Here is a 19,843-nt window from a genome sequence, read left to right on the forward strand (position 1 = left end):
TTTCTGAGGAAGAAGAAAGTAAATGTCCCATTTGCAATTGTAAGAGCTGCTAGTGGGAGCTTCTAGTGCTTACCTGAAATTCAGCTTTGCTTACTTAACCTCGCACATTAACCTAGCAGGCTGAGAGAACTTATCCCCAGCTTGGGTAACGCTTAGTACCATACATCTGTGGAAAATATATTTGACTTGGCTGAAGCTTTGTCAGCAAAGCTTAACAGAAAGTGAATGTTACTAGGCTGATGTGTCTAGGGGAAGCAGTTCCCAAACCCAATGTTTCATCCATCATATGAAAGTGTTGGACTTTTTTTCTGGCAGTTCAGTGAAGGTGCTTGATGAGCATAACTCCTTAAGCTACAAATATACAGATTCTTGTCAGGCTTCTGCTCCTCTGGCTTGTTCGCTGCGTGTGTGATAGTGGATGTCTACCTGTTTCCTGGCTCCTCAGTGCAATTGCAGAAGTCTTGAGAGAGAACAGAACACAATTGTATTTCCTTTTTCCAAAAAGTAATTTTTCTGAAGATCTTTGTGTCCCCTGAAATGTGACAACATTCTTGGTAAGCTTTGTGTGACAGCAAGTCATGACTCCTATTCGTATTGTTGCTGTTAGGTCAGCTACAAATGCACGCGTATTGTGAAAACCCTGACATTGTATTATGTGGAAACAAAAGTGATCTGGATGACCAACGAATGGTGAAAGAAGAAGAGGCTAAGGAACTTGCAGAAAAATATGGGTAACTTCCTTCCTTCCAGTTATTGCTGTATTTAAAGCAAAATTAAATGCTTTCTGTAATGTCTTTCCTGTAAAATGGAAGATTATTGTGCAAATAAGTGTTTTGGAATGCTGAACTGACCTGCATAATACTTTCTTTTTTTTTTTTTCCTGTCAGAGCTAAATGTTTTCTACATTACCTAAGATTTTGTGTTTTTTGCACTAGAGGGTGGTTAATTTTCTTTCCTTGCAGTAAGCAAAGGAAAAGTGAAGTAAGCTGTTTCACAAACATTCTGGTAAAGAAGATAGACTTTAGTTGAGAAGGCAGGTGAATTATGGTGGTCTAATTTCTTGCTCTTTCCTGTGCTGATGCTTTCTGTGGTACATAGAAAGCCTGGGCCTCTTGTGATGTGAAATTTAAAGGAGCATTTGGTGAGGTAATTAACTGATTAATGTCACATCAGATTTCAGAGGGAAAATGCAGTACTAAGCAATTACATCCTAATTTAGAAGTTGAGTTTTATTACAACATTTGTTACGGAGCAGCCCTTGCCCACTGGCATGACAGTTGAAACATGCAACCTCAGTTTCTTGGAGAACCTTGGGACCCTTTCACAGGCATTTGGAAAATCTAATTACAGAGTGCTGAGTTCCCACAGAAGACCAGTTCTGGTTCAGGTTGCAGATCACCTGTGCTTAGCTGAGTTGTTAGTCACTTAGCCTCAAAAGGCTCAGCTGTTTGTTTTTGTGCAGACGTCTGCACTCTCCCAGAGAGTCTGAAAATGAAACATCAGTCAAATCAGCTGGAAGACAGCCTTTCCCCGTCCCCACAGACAAGGATCATGTGACCTTAAAGGAATTGTGGCAGACCTTTCTTCCTATCAGACACTAATTAATCCTGCATTAATCTTCACCAAACTCTTCCATGATTCCTATCTCTGAATTCTATTTGGATTTAGTGTAAATTTGGATTTAGTGTACATGTTTGAAGGAAATCTGACCCATTTATTGTGGCTTGATTCACATAGTGAAGCAGCCTTCTTGCATGGGAACTGGATTCCTTCTCAAATGAAAACTAAACTAGATGATGGCCTCCAACCAGTAGTCTGCATTCTGATTAGTCATGGAGATTCCAGGGGACTAGATTAGCTAAGTCCAAAGTAAAGCTCACAAAATACACATGCTGTTAACGCTGGGTCCTTAATGCTAATTGTCTTGCTCTGCAGGTCTAGTCCTGCTATGCCATGTTATTTCTCTGTTACACACATAGTCAGGAACTAGCTTTCTTTCACCCTGAAGTATCCTTGGAGACAATTCAGAAGCAAACTATTTTGTAGAACCAAATGGATTTACTGCCCTGTGGTATTGAGCTACCAAGAGTCACGCACTTTTCCATTCTCGAGGATGCAAGATAAATCCTGCTGCAGCAGTCTTCCCATAACAAAAGTGTGAGATACTCAGTATGCCCTTTCTGTACTGGTGAGTGTTGTGTTTTGAAAATGGCTACAGGAGACCTAGACACTGAGACAGTAATACAGTGTTATTGACCACCCATTGGATCTTGCAAATTTAATAAGCCTTTCTAGTTAGGAAATGTAGAGTTCATTCATGCAGGTGGTAACGGTGTTGCTGGTCTGGCTCAACCCTGTGATGAAGGCTCAAAGCCTGCTGCCTTTCTGTTGAAGAAAAGTAGCGGTATATTTGCAATAGTAAGGTGCCCAGAAACTTTTGTTAACAAAGGTCTGAGTATGTACAAATACCATCTCACCCCCCACCTTTTTTTTATCTAAGTGTCAATGGAACGAAATTGTAGCGATGTAGTAGTCATCATGACAGGAATTGGTATCCCAAACCATTGCCTGGACTTTGTCAGGATCTTTCAGAATTTCCTTAGAGAAGGGAGAGGTTTGCAGGAGAACTGTGGGAAGCCACCTGCTGTACCAGTTCCAAAATATGGAGAGTGAGTGGAGGAAAGTACCCGCGTGTTTGCTTGAAAATTTGCCTGTTGGCTCACACATAAGGTTGTCTAAAGTCAGTGCTATGAATCTGGGGAGTTCTACTTAACTTACTCTCTGTAAAAATCCTTAAAAATAAGAATTGCATACTGGTTAAGTGTGCAGTCAGAAGTACAATAGCAAGAAGGTGCTCTTTCACATTTTTGATGCACTGAATTTTCTTCAGGCAGAAGTTGGAATTAAATTTCATTAACCTAATGGTGTCTCACATGGCAAATGTCCTGCATGTGTTTATGTTTATTACTGCTTGTACTTCTCTTTTTACAACTGTAGTTAGCTTCAGTTGGGTGAAATCAACACTCGTTTATTTCTTTTTTTTAACTTTTTTTAACTTATCACCATCTTCCCAATTCCCTTGATGATGAAGTTGATTCTTATTCCTTTGTCCTACTTTTTTCTGCTGCTTCCTCTGACTTTTGTTTTCAGTCTCCCTTGAGCATCTCTCTTGCTTTGCTTGCTTTATTTCTGACTTTGTTCCTTCCTTTATTATGATAATGCTTTCACACGTGATATAAACTCATATATTTTGTTCGTTTCCCTAGTTCTGTAATTTCTCCTTTATCTCTTTATCTCCAGCTCTGTCTGCAGCTTTCCTGTCTTGCTAGGAATGCAGTGCTTAGAGCAATAAGGAGAGAGGAGAATATATCATACGCATGCTCTCCATCACAACATGTTCTGCTTCCCTCAAAATCTGGGTTCCCAAGCAGCATGTCTGCATTTAGTCATATTTGTTTATGGTTATTTGCTGTGGATGAGGGCTTATACAGGGTTGGACTGTTCGCTAAGGGGGCAGGTGTTGCTGAACTTAATAATAAGAGTATCTTATCCCTGAAGTTCCACTGCTGGAGAGATTTCTGCAGGAGTAAAAGTCTTCCCCTACTGGGGCTGCTGACACTGTAGAATACGTAAGTTGTTGCTCTAGTTCAGTGATGCCTTTTGTAGTGATGATAAGAATACTGCATCAGGAGTCTTTGCCTTGCCTGCCGGGGGAGTGCATACGTGCACTCCCTTTCTTGCAGACACCCTCGTGATGTAGGTAGAAATTGGTAAAGAACACTTCTTCAGAGAAGGCCATATTAAGAAATTGTGTCTCTTGTGGGTGAATGAGCCTTGGGACTTTGTAACAACCAGTGCCTCCATAAAATGTGGATCCCAAGGTGTAAATTAATGCTCATCCTTTTGTCCTACCAACAGAGTAAGACGTTTACTTCATTTCTTTCACATTTCAGACCACTGACCACTTAGTGTCTCTAAGGAGGAACAGTAACACTGTTAGTGCAATTTCTAAGTATATATAGCAAGAGTGATGTACTGGTTATGCTCCTATGAATATAAGCTGTGATTCAAATTTGTGGTTTTTGTCTTCTGCAGGATACCATATTTTGAAACCAGTGCAGCTAATGGGAATAATGTAAGCAAAGCCATTGATACACTGCTTGACCTCATCATGAAGCGCATGGAGCGATGTGTGGATAAATCCTGGATCCCAGAAGGGGTAGTGCGTTCCAATGGGCACAGTTCTACAGAACAACTGAGTGAGGAGCAAGAAAAAGGCAAATGTGGCTGTTGACTCAGCTACAATTAAATTTAACGTACATGCTTAATTATAGTACAGTTGCAGCTTAACTGTTTAACTTACAGACAAATCACATCTCATAGTTAGGTAATGAGCATTATTAACTCTTGACAATAATTTTTTTGCTTTCCTCTCAAGCAACATTGAGTTTTGTTTGCAAGTTGTGCAGTTTATTAGTGATGGAGCAAGTTCATCAGTTCAGTGTAGTACTGGATATTCCCTAAATTCTCTACTTTGGAAGGAAGGGAAGGAGAGGACTTTTAATTAACAAGTGTAAAATCTTCATATATGGGCAGTAAGAAAAGGTAGGTTTCTGAAATAAGGATTTTCATTTGCTCCTTGAAGGCTCCATTAACTCCGAACACTAAGCATTTAGATTAGATATTGTGACTACTCCTAGTGTCTACAAACTAGCAAGCTTACCAACATGGTTCTTGAGTCTGTTTTAACAGAAGCATTTAATCGTTTCATCAATCAGTGACAATCACAGAGAGCGAATCTTGTATTTTTTGCAAAAGCCTGTAAGTAACTTTTCATTATTTTCTCAAACCATCAGTGTTTAGTGATAAAAGCCAAAAGAAAGATATTTTACATAGAATGAAAAACTTTTTAGAGAAGCACAGGGATGCAGAACACTTTTTGTAGGTCACGGATGTGAACATTTAAACTACAACTGTACTATATAAAATATAGTCAACAGAGCCTGCGAGACCTCCTGACATCATTTGAATTTCTAGAACATATGTATACATATATTGATATGTCAATGGTGTAAGTGTATATCTGTTATGTTCTTTGCTATTGTTTTAACAGGAGTGTAGGGTAATGTAGATGTCAGCAAAACTTCATCTAAAATAGTGCTTTGTACTGAGGTGTTTTTTTTTTTTTTTTTTTTTTTTTTTTTAACCAAAAACAGATTTGGAATGTTTCCTCAAATATGGATTGAGAAATGAATAGTGATTATGAATAGATACAGATTGTCTTCTGGCAAAATGCAGCTGAGATATCAGTTCTGTCTAAATCAGTATTTCTATAAATTTATAATGCTTATTTTCTGCTGCCAACTTTTGTGTCCTGTACATCTTGGCTATCATATATTCACTTACGGCTTGTCAATTTCCTTAAAAATGAATAGCGTTACTCCTCCCCCCCCTCCACTTACAGATCACATGAATGTCAATTTTGGTTTGGTGGATCATGTTATTCTTCATTCTTATTTATTCTTATGACAACCTGAAGAACAATCAGTATTTTGTTGGTGTTTTTTTTTTTCTTTTTTCCAGACAGATTTATAAGATGTGCCTACCAACTTGTTTTCTACCCTGGCAGATGTTGTATAAATCAAAAGTATTGCCAATTAAAGTCAACACACCAAACTGAGTCTTCTTATAGGCTTTCCACAGCAGTTTGTTTACAGAAGTCGAAAGCTAACACTTATTTAGAAATGATGTATTTATTTATTTAAATATTCTGTCTATTTGGCTACTGCAATTTCAGGCAAATGTCTGTATCAGTTACAAACGTGAATTGCAACGTGACACATTTTTTTTGAAGGACCTAAAATGTTTCTGGAATAGGAGCTATAAGGAAAAAAACCCCTTTATATTATACATAGCCTCTGGTTATACTAAGAATGCAAGAATAAGTGTTAAGACTTGGTTCTTAAAATATTTTACAAAGTAATGTATTCTTCTTTAACAGCAGCATGTAAATATTAGATTTTTATCATAACCTACACAGAATATTTTGAAAGTGCAATATAATTTGACTACTCTGGGGCTAGGATAAAGATGAAAGAAATTTATATTGAATAAATGTAGTTTTTTCTATTACATCATACCAAGATTCTAAAGTGCTTGTGGACCAGAGTTACTGTAGTTTAACTCAGTGCCTTTTGAAGTTATCATCAGGTTTCTGACCAGTAAAGTATCAAACTCTACTGTAGGACACAAATACATTTCAATGTACTTAAGTGTCTGAATTTATTTTAATAGAACTCTTTGCTTTTCAGAGGGTTGCAGTGGAACTTTGTCATGCATTAACTTTAATGAAAGTTCCTGTGTTAATAGCTCCATCCAGTTCCTGAAGAGAGTGAGGACTATTGCAGCCAACTTCTGAGCTAAGTGACTACTGAAATGCTGTTTAAAAAAAATAAAAAATAAAGTCCTTTTGGATACCTACGTTTAGATTGGATATTAGATATTAAATACTATAACTGTCATATTTTTGTCATGCATATTATATGTAACTATTTACTGTATAAAAAGAATCTACATAAAATTGCTTTGATGTAAGCCTTAAATCTTACGGCACACTTCAATCTTCTTTTGTTGTCTTTTTAGCTCTCATGAGAAGTTGTGTTAAATGCTTACTGACGGTGAGCTGCAGTATTCTTATCAGTCTGCTGCTGGTTTTGAAGAAAGAAAGAAAGCTTTGATGATATGAGGAAAATGGTTTTTCAAGAAAAGCTTTTTTCCATGCAGTGTTAGCTGAGAATGTTGAGATCTGTAATAGAACAGAAGGTTTCAGAAAGTGTTTGCATTAAGATGTTTTATTCTTATTAATATAAAATGATTAAACATTCCTGCTCTAAACTTGGTTAGCATTTGTTGAACTGAATTGTGGCATTACTGGTTGTCATCAGTTCAACTCTGTTATGTGCTCCTGTCCCATGCCTTTTTTTAGGCTTTTTTTAGGTTAGATGCAGGTAAACTCCCTGCTCTGGCTGCAGTGCTGCTTGTTCTCTCCTGGCACTGACCACAGCAGTCAGCTGGGCAGCTGGTGCTTCCTGTGTGGTGCCACAAGCAGCCCAGTGCATAGAAGAGAGTAGAGGTGACACTTCCATATTTATAAAAAAGTATTTATAAACATTGAGGAAGTCGCTATTGTGAGCACATAGCCACAAGGGAGCAGAAACTGGGCCAGGTGCCCAGAGACGTTCGTGCATCTCCATCTTTGAAGGCAGTACAACCTCAGCTGAATGGGGCCTTGAGCCACGTGGTGTAATTTGTCATGTTTTGAACAGGAGTTTGGTCTAGATGACCTCTAGCAGTCTCTTCCAACCAATTGTATGCTCTGAGTCACAGGGACAAAAAACTCAGCCTGAAAACAAAGGACTGCAATTGCAAATAACAGAAGGCAGAGCTGCCCTAGCCCTAAGTAAATGCGTTTACTCCTGTTGGGTTTTTGCGTCCACTTGTAAACGTGCTGTCTTCACACCTTCCCTCATAAAGCTACACCATTTCTGCCCATCAGCTGGCTTCCCAGCTCCCGTGACTGCGGCCCAGAGCTCCCGGGGGAGGCGCCTCTCCGCACGCCCAGCACGCGGCGTTGGGGCTTTTCCGGGTTTCCGCACCGCCCTGACCCCATGCGCACGGCAGGGGGCGCCCGTGCCCCGCCACAGCTCTGCGCCGGCCCCGCACGGACTCCGCTTCGCCGCGGCGTTGGCACCCAGCGACCGCTAGGGGGCGCTGTGCGGAACGCGATCCGCCGCTTCCGGTCAGCTGAGCGAGCGCTTCCGGCGGGGCCTGCGGATCGGTTCGGCGCGGCCATGAGGATCGAGAAGTGCTACTTCTGCTCCGGGCCCATTTACCCGGGCCATGGCGTCATGTTCGTGCGCAACGACTGCAAGGTACTGTCGGGGGGGCGGGAACGGGCACTCGTAGTCGGCCCGGGCCCGGTGTGCGCCGCCTCAGGCCCATTCCGGCGGCGGCCCCGTGCTTTCCAGGAGGGCCGCGGGCTCCGCGCTGCTGGCAGGTCTGTGATCAGCGAGCCGATGTGACGCGACTGTCACAGCAGGACGCACACAGCCGCTCGGGCTTCGTGTCGGTGTGACGGCCGCGTGCGCGCGGTGTCCCGGCCTCCGTCTTGCTCGGTGGGCACTGCAGAGGCCGGGGTGAAACGGAGCAGCGCGCCCAGATCGCTGCCTTCCGCTGCCGACGTGTCGGAACAGATACCGGCACGGTCGCTCCCCGTCTGAGTGATCCGGCCGGACGCTGCTGCCTTTCCCGGGGAAGGCCGCGAGGTTTGGAGGTTGCAGCGCTCGTGAGAGCGGCGGGTTTGGCAGAGTTCAGGAGAAGCTCGTGGGCAGGGAATGTAGAAACGTAACTATTGCTAAGGCCTTACTGTGCTGTATTCCATCTCTTCGGAAGCCAGGCCAGGCTGGGTGGGCCCTGGGAGGCCTGGTTTGCTGGGGCACCCAGCACACAGCAGGGGTTGGCGCTGGGTGGGCTTTAAGTTCTTTTCCAACACAAACCGTTCCACTGTTGTATTTCCCCTTTTCCTTTCTTATCTCAGTGGCATCTCCCTACCTGCTCCTTCTGACTAAAAGGCATTGGCTGGACTGAGGCAGTTTGGGATGGAGGATAGGGTTCTTCATAGCTCGGTGTTTTGCTGCCTACCTCCAATGCTGCATTAAGTGAATGCTATTGATTGTGAAATTTCTTTTTGCACCTTTAACAGTCCTGAAAACACCACCTGGATGAGCATAAGATGCTTCCATGGCTAGCAGGGCCAGATGCCTAAAGTGAGTCTGGCATAACATAGCTATGAAATTGAAGTACAGTGTTTTATTTCTGAGGCTGCTTTCAAGAAACATATTCTAAGCTTGGAGTGGCGGAGTGAGATTTAAATATAGGCAATGAAATAAAGTAGCTGATAGTTCTTTATGGGTATAATAGAAACTATTTAATGAGAAAAGATGTTATGTTACAGATTCGTTCCTGTGGTCAGCCTTTGGTAACTAATAAAGACTTCATTACAACTTGAGAAGTAAATAACTTGTGCTTGTTGACATAATGAAGTGCAGTAATGCACAGCAGCTCGTGTGTCGTGGGCAGGATGGCAGACACTTTATGTTAACTTTCTTCTGTACCTGATCTCTGAGGCTGTTGTACAGCTCATTGAGTGATAGTGGGAACCCCCTTCGTGAGGAGCTCTTCATCTGTTCACCACTTTTTGGTAATATACAGGGGATGAAATGAATGCTACCAGATTGCACCAAATATTTAACAGTATCCTTTTTCTTATCAGTTTTGATTTAAATTATTGAAAATGAACTGCTTAGGTTAAATAAAATACAGCAGTGACTTGGAAGATATAAGGCAATTTAAGGTCACTGTGAAATAGATGCCCTTAATAGGCCGTATTAAGTGAAAAGTCTTCTTGAACAGTAGAGCATTTAGTGGTATTTAAATGCTGGAAATTTAATAGTATTTTCAGTGGTAATGAACAATATTGAAGATAGTTCCATCTCTTACCTTGAAAATGAACATAGAACTGTTTTTTATTGTTTTTCAATTCAGTACCACAGGGATCTGGGGTTATGCTATCGTGTGTTGTTGACTTCGAGGTTGCAGTTTAATTTGAACTAATTTTGATAATTCTACTTCATGCATTGAATTTTGTGGTTTATAGGTTAAACTTATAGGTTTAAGGTAGAGCCTTACTGGAACAAGAACATTTTGGTTTTGAGGGAGCTGTGATATGAAAAATAAAGCAAGTGTTGCCAATGTTTCTCTTGGATTTCAAGCCAAGGAAATAGTTCCAGCTGGGCATAGAGATTTTGTGTCCATCTTTATTATTAAGCCAGATATAACCCCACAAATTCACATATATTGACACGAGCAAAAATAAAAGGTAATTTACTTCCGTGGATGAGTGGCATAACTGTACATGGCAGTATGTAGAGATCTGTGAATAGACAGAGAAATGGAAGCAAGAAAAAACAACAGAAAACAGTCAGTGCTGTGGTATGTGCTGTAACTGCTGTCAGCAAGTTCAGTCCAAGGCATGACAGTGTGCTCAGGGCTCCTCCTGCGTGCTGCTCTGAAAGGTTTAGCGCTGCATCCCAAAAAACTAACTTCGTTGTTGTTGTTGTATTGTCACACTCAAAAAGTGAGAGGTGTGAGGATTTTTTGTTGTCAGGATGGCTCTGTGTCTAAAAAGTGCTGACAGGTGTAGAGAATTATTGATTTACAGTACAGGTTTGGTTTTATCTTTTTTTTTTTCAGATGATACTTCTCACAACTCTCCTGTATTTTATTTATAACCAGCTTTGCTGTGTTTGTGTATGGCACTGACAGCTGTGAAAGTGACCTTATAAAGAAAAAAACAGAACAGTGCTTGAATTTGTTTCACCAGTGAAAGCTTTATCGAAGCAACCAAACTCTTGGTGTTCGTGTCACTGTGGGCGATGCCAGTCCTTGTGTGTTGTCCTTGTCTTCTTCTCTTTCTGAACTATGAATGTTCCAGTGACGTCTGTAGTCAGAGGGCATTCCTGAACATTCAGACCTTGGTGTGTCCATCTTCCTTTCGTCTTGCTTCTGCCCCTGCTGCTTTCTGCCTGCTCTCCTTATTCACTTTTTACAGCTTTTTCACTTTGTCGGTGGAAGCGTGGTTGTGCAGTGTTGTTTGGGGTTCCTGATGAGGAGACCCATCTAGTTTCTAAATGCCAGGTTGTACTGAGTGTCTCACGTCACCTCATTTGTTAACTGCAGTGGGCTTGCATGTCATGAAACTGGCTGTATTTAACATGGCACTGAATGTGAAATACATCAGCAGACATAATAAAGGAAATGTGTTGATTTAGTTTTTCTGCATAGAGTTCTGTTGAAATGTAATGTAAATATTGACTTTTGGAAAGATTATTTTTTTTGTGTGTTGTAGAAACTGCAGTGTTCAATACTATGTTGCATTTGGGCAGGAACAATGCGATTTGACCCCAAGGTTTCTTTTTTCTTCCTCTCCTCTTCCCCTGCCCCACCAAGATATTTAGATTCTGCAAATCAAAATGTCACAAAAACTTTAAAAAGAAGAGAAACCCGAGAAAGATCAGATGGACCAAAGCATTCCGAAAAGCAGCTGGCAAAGAATTGACAGTGGTAAGGAGATGAACTTTTTATATTACACAAGGCATTTCTGAGGGACTGGCTTATTCAGAGTGATTGAGGATAGCATCAGTCTGTCCCCTCGTGTTTGGAATTAAGGTGGTTTGTTGGTCAGTAGTTGTTGAGGCAGCAGTAGTATATGCGTGCAGGTAAGATTGCGTGACTTCGAACACCTGTACTCTTAAGGGGTTTCTTTTTACTCTGTGGTGTTTTCTGATGGCACAAAATGATGCTGTATGTTATAAATAGGTAAAAGCTGACCCCAGTTAGGAAAAATTCTCCAGTGACGTAACGTGGTGCTTTGTCACACTTAACTGAAAATGAACAGTAGTTTTTTGAAAGAATCAGAATGACCTGTGGATGTTTGCCTGTGGTGAAAACTAATTTTTGTTTTGTAAATGCAGAATAGCGTGTATGTGTGTGTGTGTGTGTGTGTGTGTGTGTGTGTTTGTACACCACTCCTCACTAATACATATTGTAGCCTTCATTGGAGCTCTCTTTTCCTGCAGTGAAGATTGCCAGCTGGCTTGAAACATTTACCTTTACAGAAAAAAAAATACCCTGTGGGCAGGGAACAATCCTCAGATAAATCAGTGTGAAACTGAGTATGTCCCCCTCAAATAAAAGGAAAAGATATAGGCTTCCCATCAGCCTGTCCCAAACCCCCTGGTGTCATTGATGAGAATATTTCACAATTTCAAATGAATTTATATTGTTTCAATATTCTTAAAATGAAATTGTTTATTTTTGAACTTCTTCAAAACTAGAGGCTGTTGAATAACACTGGTTTGACCTGCACTGTGTGCTGTTGACTCTTTGTGTGTTCAGGTTTGCCTTCTGTGTGTCTGGTCTGCTTTGTAGTTTCTACTCCACAGTAGAACTCTGTTCTCTGTGTCTTGTTAAGAAGAAAATGGTCAAAGGGGATGCTTTGGTAAATAGGTCTCTTCAGATGAATCTCTGTGGCTTCTGCTGCTACAGTGTCTAACATTTCACGTATTACCTTCTAGTTTAGCAATCTCTGAAGGTCTTTAAAATACAGGAATTAATATTCTGAAACACACACAAAAAAACCCCAAACCACCAAAAATACTAATAGTTGAGTGCTGCAATAAGAACATTTGGATCTAAATATGTTTCTGTATGTAATTTGCATTTGCTCTTTCTTAATATAGGACAATTCATTTGAATTTGAAAAACGTAGGAACGAACCAGTGAAATACCAGAGAGAGTTGTGGAACAAGACTGGTGAGTCGTTTTAGAGAGAAAAAAAGCCCAAAAAGCTGAGCAGTCAACTTCTAAAGACCATGTTTTGATGTTTTGAGGAGACGTGTTGGAATATTTACGTTTTGTAGTGATTGTTCTTTGAAGTTACTGGAATGATGGCCAGATTTTTAGACGTGGAGCACATATGAGTTGTGCACAGGTGTGGGCTTACACTGAGTTTTATTTTTTGGATGCTGGTTGGAAAACAAGCTGTAGCATTACTCTAGTTTGAGTTGCTGTCTTTGACAAACCTTAGTGGTTCTCCAGCTTTCCAAGAGTCTCTCAGTGTAAAGCTTTGACACTGTGGTGCCATTGTTTGTTCCCAGTCATCCTGCTTTAGTTTGTTTTATAAATAAACAAATAAAATGGAAGAGTTACTTTGTAAGCCAAGAATAAATGCTATGAAGGGGAAGATGGTAACTTCTGATTTCAAGTAAAGTCTTCTGTTGTAATGCTTATCTGTGGAAGATATTTGCAGGCATAAAAGTGAAAACATTACTAAGTTTTAAATTATGATTCCTTGTAGTTGAAACACGCTCTGCTAAAAAAGCACGTGTTTTCAACTGTATGTATGTGAGCACACTTAATGCCACTTCTGCTTTCTTTCAGTTGATGCAATGAAGAGGGTGGAGGAAATAAAGCAAAAACGCCAAGCTAGATTTATTATGAACAGGTGAGGAAATGTATTTGTATTATGAGAGCTCTTGCACATCTGCATTAGAAATTCAGTCTTTCCAGAGCAATCATGAACAAGAGTTTTAAAAGGCTCTTTGCTTTGCTTTGTACAAAGCAATGGGACAAAAATAGTTTGAGTGGACTCTGCTCTGCTACCTAACTAATGTGCTATATTGGTTGTCAAAGAAAATGTAGCTTTTGGATGCTCAGTGGTAGCAGAGTGTTTCATTGTGGTTTGGAGTCTCACAGAAATTTCTGGTAAGAGTTAATGCAGTGCTGACATTTTTTCTTTCTGATCTTCTGTCCAATTTACGTCTGAATAAGTTTTCAAATAATGTTTGCCTTTGTTTCCTTACAAGAGTTTTTAGCCACTGTGTTCCTTCAGCTAAACATTGCTTTGCATTAAATGGAAAACATGCACCACCACCTTGAAGGTAATGTGATTTCTTTCCTTGATAGATTAAAGAAGAGCAAAGAATTGCAGAAGGCAGAAGACATCAAAGAAGTCAAACAGAACATCCACCTTCTTCGTGCTCCACATGCAGGTAAGAGCTTGATGGACCTGGTTTGCTTAGGCTAACAGGTGTATGTCATTTTGTGATTAATATTGCAGGGCTTGGTTTTTTGCTATGTCTTATTCAACTGATAAATAACCATACACGATTTTTTTAGAATTAAGATAGCTACTGAATGTAGAAAATAGCTCTTCCCACTTACTGACTGATAGAAAATACAGTAGATAAATTGGTTTTTTTTTAGCTAATTGTGAAAATGTAGATGCTTTGTAGTTCTCTGTGTTGAAACACTTCTACAGTGTAATCTTAGCTTTTTTAATATAATATTTTTATTAATTTTCACTAAAATCTCTGCCTACTACATGTAAAATTTCATATATTCTTTGTGAACTGCGTTCTTAAATTGGCTTTCAGTTGTGGATACCTATTCCTCTGCTTTCTGCTTTCCAAACCTCTTACGACAAGAACTGGTTTGTTAGATTTATTGATAAAAGTGAATTTAAAAATATTTATTAAAGAAAAAACAACATAGCTAATGAAACACAGTAATAGAAGTTGGAATAAAATATCCATTAGTTCTTGTTCTATAAAAATTACTAGTGATTTTGTCTCAGCTGGAAGTGGGATGTATTATTAGGTGTTTGCTAGAATTCTGTTACACTTATTTCAAATTATATGTTTGCATTAACACAGTGCATGATTGCATGCGTGAAATGGGCTTTTGTTAGGATATACTTAATGTTTTTATTTGTTTTTTGTCTTTGCTTGTGTTAGGTGAATGATGCATAGTAACATGTATTTGCTGCATCTGTTTCTCAAACAGCATTTTCCTCTTCAGTCTCTTGGATGAAAGAGAGCAAAATTAAATGTCAATCTTGTAGGGTTTTTTTAATTGTTATTCAGAATTAACATTATTGCCACCCAGTGCAGCATTCAGGAGGGCTTAAATATAAATCTTCATATGTCACGAATGTGTGAAGGCACAGAAGTCTCTTAAAATTAATGTTTTTTTTTTTTTCTATGCAAGATTCTGTTAGGTATTGTTAGCTATATCAAATCTTGTCATAGTAGATGAAAGAATACATTGACTGCATTTTAGATGCTGTATAAAATGGTATCAGCTTTTCTATTATAGCAATTATTTGATAACTTTTGATGGTGATGGCAATTAACAATAAACAGTTCTAAGCTGGATGGCTTTATTGCTAAACAACTGATCACTAAATAGTGTCTGTTGGACCTGTTGAGGCATCTTTAAATTTAATATTTATTTGTTTTGAAGGCAAACCGAAACAACTGGAGGAGAAAATGGTGCAGAAACTACAAGAGGATGTGGCCATGGAAGAAGACTCTTAAAATGCTTGTATTTCTTATTGTAATTTCCTCAGCAGTTAGCAGTTGCTTACTGTTTCGCCTGGCTTCACTTGGAGCTGTGCTTGCAATTGAAGAAAAATACATTTTAATAAATAGTGGACACTTAGAGTTTGAATTTTTGTTGTTATAAAACAAAATAAGATGGATAATGGTTTGGACAGTAATTACAGGTATCTAATTTGAGAAAACCTTGTCAATGGGATGAAAAATAAAGTATGTTATTTGAGATATATACTTTGTTATCCAGAAAGAAAGTGTAACTTTCCCTTTTCCTGATAGAAGAAGTTGGTACTAGACATTTGTTGTTTTTTCTGTTCTTCGCTGGTGGTAAAAGCAGGTAAGAATGTATAGTAATGGTAACAGGATGGAGAGGAGGTTGTATTATTTTTCTCCAGTGCAATGGAGAAGATTTATTTTCACTCTGGTCTTTGGGAAAATTGTTCAGTTTGTTATGAATGCAAGACTGTGTTTTTTAAATTTCTTCTTAAAGTCTGTCTCCTCAAAATTACAGTGCAGATGACATTTAACCTAGCAATGCTGACTTGTATGTAGGACTTACTGCCCTTTGGAAAGTAGTAATGGTGATCACATCCAGCCTGGAGTTGAATCTGCCATCTTCCTGAGCTGCTGAAATTCAGATTTGACTTACAGGGATGATGATTGAGCTGCTGAATAAATCACACTTCTGACTGTTTTTTCCTAATGCTCAGGATTATTTTGATAGAAAGGAAACTCATGTTAAGCAGAGGTATTTGCTTACCATGGCAGTGTTTGTGCAGTGTTCATCAGTACCGAGATAAATACTCTGTTGTTTTAATCTGTGAACAGTTTATCTACAACTGTGTGGTTAGAGAAGCCTTTCAAAAGTATTGAAAATAACATTTACTTGTCAGTGCTAATTGCCCTGTAAAATAATAACTCATGGTTCTGTTCTGAACTTGAATATGTGCTGTATCAGTTGGTAAACCTCCTACCGCCTACTTGTGTATTGTGTGGCTGAGGAAAGTTGTGTTTGAACGTGGTAAGAGAGGCAACGGGGAGTGTGTGAAATAAGTGGGTATTGTGCTGTGTTTTTCATCTTTTGTGAAATTATGTTCTTGTGTTTAAAATCTTTGTCATATGAGATAAAAGTTCTAGTAATACAAACATATAATTTCACATTTTCATGAAATAATTTTCAGCGAAGCAACTCGTTTTGCTTCCTGAGCAGCTAAAAGCACATCTTATTTCCAGCCAGGGAGTTAATTGAGATCGCTGTACTGGGAGCTGGGTCAGGTTGGAGATGTAATATGGAAAGAAAGAGCATTATGAAGATGTTTAATTGTCTTTCCTCCTCCAGTTTATTAACTGTCTGGGTTCAAGGAGAGTAGGGGGAAAAAGTACTAATGAGATCAGTGTGAAAATTGAGGGGCATCCATTAATTTGTAGTATTTGTGTACCTTGTGTGTTCCATGTTACAGAAACGTAGATGAGTACAGAAACTTAAAGAGTCTTCTCTGCAGGGTAGCGCTTCTGTTTTATGAGCTGTTCAGTTTTCTCTGAAGTCTGCTAATATTTATTCTTACATTCATTGACAGAGATTTGGAGGGAAGGCAGGGATTGCTTGGTTTCTGAGTGTTGGAAATAGTTCATTTGTTTCAAAGTGTCCAGCCTATAGATCTTGGTTTAATGGCCCATGAAATATATGTGTTTTAAATATGGAAGTTTCCTATTAATTTTAAAGCATTGCTGGATTTGTTTTGCAGGGTATTGATTTTTTTTTTTTTTTTCCCTAATCCTGGAAATGAGATACTTTTTCTAAGATCTGATTGCAGGATTTTTTTTTTCTCCTGAATTTTAAGGAGGTGATTCATGTTCAACAAATGCCAGTTTTTAATTTTCTTCCAAAACAAGTAATGGATTAAGTCTGCACTAAGCAGAGGAAGGTAATGAATGCCATTTCACGTTATGCACTATTTATAAATAACCCTTCATATGAAGATTTCTTAACACTGAATATCAACACGTGTATTTTTGCTGTCCACATATCTTTAAATGAGTTGCAGTACTTGGGATTCTTGTGCGCTGTGTGAAGGTCTGTGGGTGGTAGGAGAAGGGCCGTTTGTGGGACACCAGCATCCATCCGAAGCTTCCTGCCGGTTGCACGTGTTGCTTAACCTGCGTGGCTCCGTAACAGCTGTGACTGCAATCAAGGGCAGCTGCAAAGCACGGCGACCTGTTGTGCAGGCACGCCGCGTCCGTGAGGAGCAGCGGCTCGAAGCGTGCTGCGAGCAACCCGTGAGTACGAGTAGCTGGGGAATCCGTGAGCAGCCGAGTGCTGCACTGATTCCTTAGATATCACTTTTTTGCTTTAGGTAAATTAGCGGGAGGTGGAGAGAAGTGTTTGTTTTTGTGTGTTGGGCAGTGAGAGGCTGAAGCAAAGATGGCGGCACAGCGCTGTGGTGCCGCTGGGGGGCGCCTCCGTGAGGTCAGCAGCGCTCGGCGTTGCTCCACGGCTTCGTAAGAGGTCACTTCGGACATGTTTCTTTCGCTCTTGGTCATCGGTTGGTTTGGTGATCCATCGCTTCTTGCTTCAGGTGTCTTTGGAACCTCTTTGGGTTTTGGTGAAAATTTTGGTCGAGTCAGCGCTCTCGGTGGTGGTGGTGGGGTTTCTGTTCTGTTTGCTTTTTTTCTTTCCTTTTTTTTCTTAAAGCAAAAACCATTTCAGGCTTTCCTTTGTCATTTCTTTTCAAATGCTGACTGAAAAAGAGTCAGGAAAAATGGAGATCGCTGCTTTGTGACCAGGTTGTGCTGATGGTGCACAGGTGTTCCTCGGGGAGAGGCTTCCCATGGTGCTGAGCAGCGCCCAGCCGGGGGGGGGGGGGGGAGCCGGTTCTGCTCTGCTAACAAGTGAGAAACAAGGTAGCAGAGAGAGTCAAACAAGGTAGTGGCGATAGTCAACGCATGCCCAAAATAAGGTGTTTATTTTCCTGTTGCTTTATGGAGCTTACAAGCCTCGTTTTTTCTAACCTCCTAAATATTAGGTTTGCTTGGATGACTTTTAAATATTGAAAAACAGCTCCCAAGAGAAACTTGATGGTGACTGGTGCAGTAAATTGTGTGTGTGTGTTGTAGCTTATGTAGTTACCTGACTTCAGACATTTGCAGCTTTACAGTAAGAGTGATGGAGCCCCAAGCATCCACACAAGATCTGTCCTTTTGCAGCACAAAGAAACATAAATCAGTTCAATATTTTGACATGGACATATGTGTCAGTGGCTGGAAAAGCAATATAGACAGCTGCTAATAGGTCCGAAGGCTTCTGTCCCGAGAGAAAATATTTCAACCTCCAGGCTGTTCGATTCCTCAATTACTGTTCTGCTCTCAAAAATTCAATCTCCTCTTCTGGCCTGACTTATTTATGGCTTGCACTGAGCTGTGACCAGAGGGAGCAGACAGCAGAAATAAATCAACCGCTGATAAAATTGTTTGAATCTGCTGTCTCTCTGTCTGTCTGTTATTAGATATGAAATTTTTAGGCCTTATGCAGAGAAATACAGAAGCTTGTTTAAAAAAAAAAAAAGAAAAATCAGTAATAAAAAGTCCAAATTCGATGATCAGCTATTCTGATTTAATTTCAAGCTGCTAAACAAAAGACGCTGAATACTGAATTCACTGAAATATAGGGAAGTTTTTTGCCTTTGGCCTGATATCATGATTGTAACCACAGTGTTACCCAGAGCAGGTGGGGACACAGGGCATGGTTTGAGGAGAGAGCTGAATTTGAAGGTGATTTCGGTGGTTTTTTTCCTTTTCCCTCATTTAGATCTCTCATTTTGTGCTTTGTTTGGTGAAGTCACTCCTCATTAAAATGTTCTTTGAGTTAAAGATGAAGGAACAGCAGTTTATCTTACATGTATATGGCAGTAAAGGAATGTTACTGAATAAAGAAGGATATCAGCTATTGCCTTATGAGCATAGAATCACAGAATGCTTTGGGTTGGAAGGGACCCCATGGATCATCATGTTCCAACCCCCCTGCCACAGGCAGGGCCACCAACCTCCAGATCTGGTAGTAGTCCAGGCTGCCCAGGGCTCTATCCAACCTGGTCTTGAGTACTTCCACGGATGGGGCATCCACAGCCTCTCTGGGTAGCACAATTTTTTAGTGATGTTGTTTCAGACAGGACTCCAGAACAGCAATAGATGTGTCTTTTATCAGGCATTAATACTGTGCTGCCATGGCTTACCACCTGGAACTGAAGCAGGGATCTCTGCATAATTGGAAAAAAAAACTTACTGTTTACTGTTAATGTAAGCTGTTTTCTGTGAAGGTCCACTCTGTGCTAAACTTGCTGATTAAGAGAATTGCTTGAATAATCCACATTGATTTCTGAGCCGAGAATTTGAGAGCTTTCTTAGTTCTTATCAAAATAAAAAGCTGTCATAAATTCTGTGTTGGAGATAGCATCGTTTACAACATCTCTCTTCATGTAAGATGTTGCCCAGGTTAATGTTTTTTTTTTTTTTTTTTAAGCAATACTATGGCAATTCACCATAAGAAACAGGACCAGGTAAGGTGAGCGGTGGAAACATCAAATGATTTTCTGTCATACCATGACCAATGCTGTCATTCCCAGCACTGAGCAAGTTCAAGTTTGTGCTTCAAATCCTCATGTATTAAGGCTTGACGTACTCTCTGATGCAGAACCTGGGGATAGAGTGACAAAGGCCATGCAGATTGAGATCTGTTCATAAAGTTGGCAGACCCAAACTTATTTGTCCTCATACTCAGCTATGAAGACAGCTCTCCTAACAAACCTAATGAACTGATGCTAGGCTTGAAAGGC

General features: G+C 40.0%; 2 protein-coding genes across 4 annotated transcripts in view; both read left to right on the forward strand.

The window, feature by feature from the left end:
- The window catches only part of RAB27A (RAB27A, member RAS oncogene family), a 32,803-nt gene extending 25,971 nt beyond the window's left edge, over positions 1–6,832 (forward strand). For all 3 annotated transcript variants that reach the window (XM_042876114.1, XM_042876113.1, XM_042876115.1), the window contains 2 exons: positions 608–731; positions 4,096–6,832. In XM_042876114.1, the coding sequence (XP_042732048.1) occupies positions 608–731; positions 4,096–4,294 (323 nt within the window). In that variant the 3' untranslated portion in view covers positions 4,295–6,832. The remainder of the gene's footprint in view (positions 1–607; positions 732–4,095) is intronic.
- A 966-nt stretch (positions 6,833–7,798) lies between these two features.
- RSL24D1 (ribosomal L24 domain containing 1) lies at positions 7,799–15,957 on the forward strand. The gene is made up of 6 exons (XM_042876063.1): positions 7,799–7,931; positions 11,068–11,181; positions 12,360–12,432; positions 13,060–13,123; positions 13,585–13,670; positions 14,923–15,957. The coding sequence occupies exons 1-6, from the start codon at positions 7,851–7,853 to the stop codon at positions 14,994–14,996; spliced, it is 492 nt and encodes a 163-aa protein (XP_042731997.1). The 5' UTR covers positions 7,799–7,850; the 3' UTR covers positions 14,997–15,957.
- The last annotated feature ends 3,886 nt before the right edge of the window (positions 15,958–19,843 follow it).

This window comes from Lagopus leucura, unplaced genomic scaffold (assembly GCF_019238085.1).
Source record: "Lagopus leucura isolate 7727_CA_CO unplaced genomic scaffold, USGS_WTPT01 Super-Scaffold_100015, whole genome shotgun sequence".
Lineage (NCBI taxonomy): Eukaryota > Metazoa > Chordata > Aves > Galliformes > Phasianidae > Lagopus > Lagopus leucura.